Below are 9,120 nucleotides of genomic sequence, written 5' to 3'. Positions count from 1 at the left end.
GTTGAGAAAAACTAGCGCGCACTCTGATATGGATGCATGAGGTCGTTGGTTTGTTAGCTGGATTAGTGCGTACGTAGGCAGGCCGGGTCTCCAGGAGCTCATGCGTGTGTGTGCGGTGAGTGCCGCAGGGAGCAGTTGCTAGGCGCCGTGGGTATAAAACGCCATCTGATCACTTCGTCCTGGTTGAGCCAAGAGGAAGAAATACAAGAGAGAAAGAGGCCCCGCCGTCCGTCGCCAGGGAGGGCGTCGGTCGCGGCGGGCGTTTGTCGCCCGGTAAAATCGTCTCCTCATATTCTTGTGATTGTTGGTCGATCCTCGGTTCCAACAATCATAGGTGAGCAATAACACGAACGCCGGATGATTCCTAGCTAGCGCCCTGTCTCATTCGCTCAGACCAAGGTGAAAGAAGGAGTACCTGGCCGCACGAACGGCACCACACCAACGAACAATAATTTTTTTAACACAAACTGTGGCTCGGCAGCACACCGTCGTGGAACAGTACAAAGGGGAGGGGTTTTTATACCCCGTGCACTCATACCTAGCCAGCTACCACTCATTGACGGACAAATCTACTCCCTCCGTTCCATAATATAAGAACGTTTTTAACACTAGTTTAGTATTAAAAACGTTTTTACATTTTGGGATAGAGGGAGTAGCTAACTAACTAACCAGCCTAATTAGCTAATCCCTACATGCAAGAATGCAGCCCATGAGCTGCCGAGCGACCCGGCTACTCGACGTAGCACCGTCCATGCCGCACGGGCATGCCCAACTAACGGCATGCAAACAGCTAACTACTTGGACAATAACTCCACTAACATGATCAAGATTAATGCTAGTAACAGATAATCCATATTTCAAAGAGGTAATAACAACAGTGGTGCTTAAACTTGCCACAGATGTTCACTTTAGTGCCTGAACTTGAAAAACACACCGAATTGGTTCTAAAACTTGGCAGTATGGTTCAAATACGATTCAAATCACGTACAAATACGTATGCATTTGTTGACTAGACATGCCAGCATGGCAGGGGGCCCACCTGTAGTGCTGGGACAGAGTAAGTTGCAAGTGTACGTCTGAATGACCACCAGGTCCCACTTATCAGTGCATTCAATAATAAATAAATAAAATAACACGCGCATAAGATTTGAACTTGAAACCTGCGCTGTCAAAAGGCTACAATAACCACTTCACTCAACGTAGCTGCGTAAGAATTGTTCTCGTTATTCGTCACTAGGCTTTATCAACCGGCGTGAGCTGGTCCACTTAAATGAGCTTCTCTCAGGCCATTTTCCACGTGTTATTTTTTCTTTATTAGAAATTACATAAATGTTCAAGTCATATATAAATTGTTCATGCTTTTAGGACATGTATTTCGAGTTTCAAAACATGTTCACGTATTTTTAAAAAGTTTTTATGTTTGTCAAAAGATATATTTTCAAATAAAAATAAATTTAAAATATCGATGGAAAAAAATAATGTCCTAGTGTGCCCCCAGGGTCATAGATCCTCAAATGAACACTTTTAAATTATACATACATTTTTATAATTAAAATGCACGTACATATTTGTGAAAATTATATTAACATTTTTTAGAAGTAAGCTATTTTTGTCTGCCTATTATTTATAGGGCAAGAACATTCGAAATTTATATTTAGTACTATTAAGTAATTTATAATTTTTTTTACAAATTTCAAAGGAAAAAGAAAACTCATAAGTGGAAGGGCCACGTGAAAAATCCTAACATTCTAAAGAAGGACCACGTGAATATTATTGGAAAATATGAACATTGTTAAAATTAATTTAACATTTCGAAAATATTAACAATTAATATGTGAATGCTCTAAAATTAGTTTTAGAACCAGTTCGGTGTATTTTTCAAGTTTAGGCACCAAAGTGAACATCCATGGCAAGTTTAAGCACCATTGGTGTTATTACCTCTATTTCAGACGATTAATTACAAGACATGACAATAAGAACCAGACATCACAATAAGAACCAGATGTTCAATATATCATAGTAAGCACGAGATACTGAAAGCACATCTTATGTTGATAGACAGGTAGCAATAAGAGCTACGAAGAAAATACATGCTCTAAATCCAACGGGGAAGCAAATGGGGAATCTTGAACATTCAGACACGCCTTGTGGATAGTGAAAATTTCCCATCTTCCTTTTGCATCTCAATCTAGTGGGATGGAATTGGAATAATGCTCTCTTTGAGGCGGCAGTGATTAAGCATCATACAGTATTGACTCTTCCCGATGTTCACCATTCCTAAGAAGTTGCCATCAATGTCACAACGCATTACATGTTTACTGTTAAACATGATCAGCAGCTCACGTTCGTTCAACGCAACCATATCATTGAACCATTGCACTGTTGAATCAAGTGGCGTTCTTTTCTTCGTTTTGGAAGAGGTTGAATAAAGTTGTCGAGATACCTCCAGCGTTGACACGTCAATCCGGTACTTGAAACTCCAGAAGTAATCCTGCATTGCCCAGACATCCATAGCAGTCAAGCTTGGAGTCAAGCTGCCCCAGAAAGCAAGTGTCCCGTTCAGGTTGAACAACTTTCTGTGATGGCACAGCTGGTTGGGACTGCCCATCCACCGGAATGACTCGGCTTCTGTGTCAAACACAATAATATCTGTCCTGTGTCCCCCAATTTTAGTGGCATCATAAGGACACCAGTGCAAGCTGCCACGGTGAAGCACGGATGGTGGACAGCATGACTTAGAGCGCAATCCATTGAGTAACTGATGTTCTTGTTCCATGGATGGTGCTGAGAGTGTTTGCATTTTGACGCTGATATGCCTCATCACATTGGATCCCACTGTGAGAACGTGCAAGCTTGATTTATACGGGTGCCATGGTTCGGAGACCCAGAGCACCCTGTATTCTTGAGTTGGAAGGTGCTGGTAGAAACCAATTATGGTGTTGTAGAGTGCATGCTCAACATGAGGCTCAGGTAGGAGAGCATGTGTGTGGATAACCGGATTGCAGATGTAGAATTGGTGCAGCCAGGAGATGACAAGGAAGCCATCGCAGGCACCATGAAGACAAATCTCGGAGTGGTGTTTGACGCACCGGGAGAAAGGCCAGAGCTGTTGTTTGGTGTTGGCGGAGTGGAGGAGGACAAAACTAGTGGGCATCCCCCGACCGTCAATAATCGGGAGCGAGGGTTGGAGCTGGTGGTGGTCGAGCATGAATTTGGGCGTGGATGTGGCAATGCACCATGACGTGCTGACGGCTCGGCAGCGTCCGACGTCCTTGGACGGCAACCGAACGAGTATCTTGTGGATGATATCGTCGGGTAGGTCCTCAAGCCGGGTCGCGCTTCTCCTATCCGGCATCTTGCTGGCTCCCTCCCTCGTGTCCGGCAAGCTTGAGTGCCTAAGAGGAAAACCAACATCCAATGCTAAATCCATGGCACCAACTTAAATCAATAAGACAAGCTCCTAGAATACACAAGCCAAGATAGGTTTGCCTCTAGACACAGATGCAAACACAAACGAAAATATGGGCCGCGAAGTTGCTCACCTACGTCCGGGAAGAAGGTCTGGTAGTTGAGTGAGGTGGCCGGTCAAACTATACCCAGGCCAGCAGCAGCAGGAGAGGTCGAAGTGGAGGCCATGGCGCGAGGTGTAGACTGCAGCAAGGAAGAGATCGACTCAGGGATGCCTTTTCAACTTTTGGCTGCATGCATGCCAAACGTCTGGCCTCCCTCTTAACGAGGCTCTGACAGTGTCGCCACATGCAAGCACCGAGCAGTTCACCGTACTCCTTCAGACGGAGCATTGAAGTCCATTGAAGTCTCGGCTGCAGTGAAGTTTGGACGTACTGTACTATTTAACCTTCCTTCTAATATAGTCCCTCCGTTTCCGAAAAGTGGCTGCAGAGGCCGAGCTCCACTGAGCTCTATATACATTTCTCAGCCAAAATACCTTTTCCATAACTCAAAAAAATCTGAAAAAATGTTTTCATGTAGATATATACTTAAAGTATACGTGTACAAATTTTCATAAACATATGTATTCATATGTGATGTATACAAAAAAGACAAATACACAGATTGAAATAGGCTTTTTCTTTGTTGTATTTGTGTCAGATTTTTGTCTTTTTTGTGTAGCATGCAAATGATCAAATTAGTTACTGAAAATTTATATATACTTAGAGAATATGCATATGTATTTGTACAAAAAAAATTGGTATTTTTTGAAACTTTTAAATATACTTTGATTTATTTTTGGTAAAATGGGCTCCCTGGAGCCCGGTCTCTGCGACGCCTCACTCCTCCGTTTCTAAATATATGCTTTTGTAGAGATTACAGTATGGACTACATAGGGAGCAAAGTGAGTGAATCTACACTCTAAAATGCATCTATATACATTCGTATGTGGCTTATAGTGAAATCTTTACAAAGACTTATATTTAGGAACAGAGGAAGTAAAAATTATAAACCTTGAACGTACTTCTTTTTTGGCCGAAAATAGTACTCATGGTGCTTAATTTGGGAACACATACAAGACGGACAAGCATGCAGCAGCCGTTGCAGTACATTGAAGTCTCGGCCACTTGTTGAGTGCTGAGTCGATGCATGCACCCGTACGCTGTCATTTAAAGCACCGTATAAGGCTGTCATCGGTATCAAATGGTACGTACTATGGTGTTCCTCAACTTGCATGAAAGTAAAGATTGGCAGCACAGTTCAAATTTAAAAGAGTGAATAGTAAAAACAACACTAGTGAAAACCAAAAGTTTAAAATTATCTCAGTAAATAGCATAAAACTATCAAATTTGGGGCCAGGGTTCCGGAAAAACTATCATTTTTTTACAATTACTAGAAACATACCCCAAATCCGGTTCGATATTTCAATAAATTACTGAGTTTCACTGATAAATCATTTGATTAAGTTCGAACCGTTTTATGACAGTCGTCAGGTCCATGTGCACAAAAGTTAACAACGTTATTTGAACAGTAAAGTTTGTCAGTTTGCGGACCGGCATGACCCACATGTCAGCCACACCAAAATCCAAAGCAAAATTGCTTCCAAAATAACCATGAATTCCACACTGCCCTTGCCGCCTCCCCCACTTCTTCCCGAGAGCGCCACCTCGTCTCCTGAAGGGAAGGCATGAAGAGAGGGCGCGACCAGACATCAACCAGCCGCGGCGACCCGACTTACCTAGGAGCTCGGCGGCTAAACAAGCTTGACCACAACGCGACTTGGGAGGCGCTGACGAAGCCCTCAGTGGCGATGCAAGCTTCACCAGGGGGCTGCAGGGGATGCCAGCTTCACCAGCGTGTTGGCTTGCGTGGCGTCTCCCCCAACTACAATCTCCTCCCGGGCTTGTCCCTAGCCGCACGCTAGACCGCGGCTCGTCCGCTAGGAGCACGGATACGGCGTAATCTTTACAAGGTCACGGCAGGGCAGAGCTGTGACTGCACCTACGATGAGCTCGCCAGTGGCAGGCCAAGCATGGGTGTGTTCCACGACCAGAAGGGCACATGGACCTGATTGCGTTTTATTTTTGCTTGTCGGGAGCCAATGGCTTTTTGAAATAAGATTACATGGCCTTATTTTTTTAATATAGATGTAGTGGTTGTTCTTAAAAAAGGACATGTCGTTAAATTTGTAAAAAAGCTGATGGGGTGGCCGGCATATCATAACGGTCAAGCTAACTGACTTGATTTTTCTGTCGCGCCACCCTGACATGTGGGCCATAGCTGCCGTAAAACGCAATAAATTTTAACCAAAGGGTCATTAGTGTTTTTTGTAATTGTGAACTTATCTTTTGGTAGGTTTAAAGATTTTTTTTTTCAAAAAGTGGTAGTTTTTAGCTCGAAATATGGTCGTTTTATGCTATTTACTCAAAATACCATGAGTTCGAAAGGCCGAAGTGTTCCACGGTCTAACGAAAAAAGCACTGGTCCCATGTCTCTCATGCAAGCGACCCACGTGAACCCTAGCTCCAGCACCCCACCCTTCCCGCTCCTCGCCGTCGCAGGTTGGCACTGTTGGGCGAAGCCCGTGCGGCATCAATAGCGGCAAGGCTTCTCGTTCCCTCCCGCGGGGTGTGCAAGCGCCGCAGGATGGCTCTGCCTCGCAAGGGCGGCGGGGGTGTAGTGTTCTTTTTAAGAGGGAGAAATACACAAACAACTTCCTCTCAAGAGGCCCCGCAATGGCGGCCCCAACCAATAATTCACTTGTATAGGGCAGAAAGTACAGCCTCATGCCTTCATAAAGAATTTGCAAGACATGCGGATAAGCATGCGTAATTCACAATTGAGTACATGGTTTGCAGTTTTGAAGAAATAATTACCACCCAAAGATAATTCTGATGCTTGATTATCCATATTGCCATGCTTGTGTCAAATGATTAACTTGGAGCTAGGTTGATTGGATGATTGCCTTATCTTTTCCACCAGTTGAAATGAAGAGTAAACCTTGTTTGTACATATTTAGTATATTTTGATTGACACTTCAAATTTCTATAAATTTTATTTCAGTGTGATTTGGAAGTGCTATTCAATCTTCTTTTCCAATATAAATTATAAACCTTGAATGTACTTAGTACAGTATTTTTGAACATGCAAGACGGACCAGCAGCCGTAGCACTAAATTGATGTCTCTGCTACTTGTTGAGTCCTGAGTCGATCCCTGCACCCCTATGATGTCATTTAAAGCACTCTATAAGGCTGTCATTGCTGAAGGGTTGAGTCCATGCATGCACCCATACGGATGAGCATGCATTGATGTCAAGTGGTACGTAGTACAGTATGATGTATCAACTTGCATCTTCTGTTAACAGCACTGTTCCACCACACCCTTTTGTGCCATGACTCATTATTAGTGGATAAGTGTACTGTTCATCATCAGGCTGATAATAACATGAGTAACTTTTGTAGTAACAGAGCGTACCCCAAGATGAGTATATTTATGTCACAAGTAGTTATTATTGAGGAGAGAGGTGTTTGTACTAACATACTCCCTCCGTTTCTTTTTTATCTGCATATAACTTTTGTCTGAAGTCAAAATATCTCTAATTTGACCAAATTTATAGAAAAAAGTATCAACATTTACAAGGCCAAAGAAATATATTTAGATTCATTACGGAATGTAGTTTAATATTATGTATATTTGGTATTGTAGATGGAGATATTTTTTTATACAATTTTGGTCAAAGTTCGTAAAATTTGACATGACACAAATGTTATATGCAGAGTAAAAAGGAACAGAGGGAGTAATATGTTATTGTATTACAATGATAGGATGGCTTTCTTTTTAGATGTTGTTTTTAGTTTTGCTAGGGTTTGTATCCTGCTCGGTAAGACGGGACGGCGGCGGCTCCCTGAAAATAGAAAAAGGTTTTCCCATTCTAACCCCCGTCCAGGTGGTGCGTCTAGCAACACCGGTGGGTCTGTCTAGGTGTGTCTCTAGTGGATCTATATTTGGTAGATTTTCTCGGATCTGTTTATATATCGTTCATCTACGTTCTTGTGTCTTCAGGTTGGATCCTTCCCATCTATACTACTCTTCATCGCCCGCAGTTGCTGTTCCGGTGCGTTGGTCCTATGAGGCCTTAGCACGACGTCCCTCGATTGTCTATTGCAGCTAGTTTTGCCCGGCTCCAGCAAGGGAGGGGCGATGACAACCGCGCGTCTTGGGCTCGCTTCATTTCTTATAGTCGTCGATAGGTGGTCCACGCATCTAGATGCAATTTTTGTTACTTCCTATGTTCGTTCTAATGCTATGATTGGAAATGAATAAATTGGGAGTTATCTCATAAAAAAATATTATTGTAATATAATGCATCACAACTTAAAATGAGTCTGTATTATAATAAATGAACTTGCATGATACCATAGAATGTTACTATCCACTATGAAGTTAGTAATATAGGCTAGTAACATATACAGTTAGTAATCTAAGTTACTTCACACTATGACCAGCCTCAGCAACGTCGCTCGCGCGCATTGCCATGCTTCGTAATTTGCACATACAGGATGAATCTACATGTACTTTCACTATATTTTTTGGAGCCCATGTCATATGATAACTGTAACGCTTAGAATTGTGGGAAACTGCTCGACACCCTAATGCGGGTGTGGGTCTTTATATATATAGGGGTACAACTTGTACACAGATACAATATACGGTTACGTACATAAGCTATATATAAAATATATACAGTCTAACACCCTCCCACAATCTTAACCGTGGCCTGAACACTAGTAGAAAATGGGCCATTTGTCCGGGTTCTAGAGGCCCATTAGCCCCGGTTCTGGAACTGGGACTAATGGGTCGAGACTAAAGCCCAACACCTTTAGTCCCGGTTCGCTAACCAACCGAGACAGATGGTGCTCCACATGGCCCATGCGGCGAGCCCACGCAGGAGGGCCTTTAGTCCCGGTTGGTAACACCCACTAGTATAAAAACAACTTTTAGTACCGGTTCGTAAGGACCTTTAGTACTGGTTCTGGAAACCGGCACTAAAGAATGGGGACTAAAGGTACCTCCCTTTAGTCCCGGTCCCCCCTAGTCCAGGTTCAACACGAACCGGGACCAAAGGCCCACCATGTGGCACGAGGCACGCCGTGGTCTAGGGGACATTTAAAGGATTTTTTTGAATTGTTTTTTGAAATAAAGCAAAAACAGCCCGCCTACTGGGCCGGCACGACCTGCATACGATTAGAAACCCAACCTCTAGTTGGGCCAGGATGCAGGCCCGTACGACCCAGTAGGCCCCATAGGGGATAAGACTTGCAATAGGCCCACAAAGGCCTGCTTAGAGAGGAGCTTGACACGGTAGCCGCGGCGGGTCTTATAAACCGGTGCGAGCTCCTCTCAACTAGCGAGGTGGGACTAAACATTTTTCACTGTGGGTTTAGGGTGTAGGGTCTTTAGTACCGGTTGGAGCCACCAACCCGTACTAAAGGCCATGAGCCCTTTAGTACCGGTTGGAGCCACCAACCAGTACTATAGGTCACAAATGAACCGGGACTAATGCATAGCCGTTTGAACCGGGACTAATGGTACCTTTAGTGCCGGTTCATTTACAAACCCTAAACCCTAAAAACCCTAGACCAAATGGCATCCACGCATCAGCAGCTCAG

General features: G+C 43.6%; 1 protein-coding gene across 2 annotated transcripts; it reads right to left on the bottom strand.

Annotated features, from left to right (window-relative positions):
- Positions 1 to 2,032: 2,032 nt before the first annotated feature.
- Positions 2,033 to 3,682, bottom strand: LOC119325321. Of its 2 annotated transcripts, XM_037599067.1 has the most exons (2): positions 3,543 to 3,682; positions 2,033 to 3,395 (listed from the first exon to the last, which is right to left on the bottom strand). In XM_037599067.1, the coding sequence occupies exon 2, from the start codon at positions 3,353 to 3,355 to the stop codon at positions 2,189 to 2,191; it is 1,167 nt and encodes a 388-aa protein (XP_037454964.1). In that variant the 5' UTR covers positions 3,356 to 3,395; positions 3,543 to 3,682; the 3' UTR covers positions 2,033 to 2,188. The 2 variants fall into 2 exon arrangements, with proteins under 2 accessions (XP_037454964.1, XP_037454963.1); XM_037599066.1 differs by lacking the exon at positions 3,543 to 3,682 and having other exon boundaries at positions 2,033 to 3,477.
- Positions 3,683 to 9,120: the final 5,438 nt, after the last annotated feature.

Source organism: Triticum dicoccoides, chromosome 6B (assembly GCF_002162155.2).
Source record: "Triticum dicoccoides isolate Atlit2015 ecotype Zavitan chromosome 6B, WEW_v2.0, whole genome shotgun sequence".
Lineage (NCBI taxonomy): Eukaryota > Viridiplantae > Streptophyta > Magnoliopsida > Poales > Poaceae > Triticum > Triticum dicoccoides.
The sequence above is the reverse complement of the archived record's forward strand: the minus strand, read 5'-3'. Positions and strand labels throughout refer to the sequence as shown.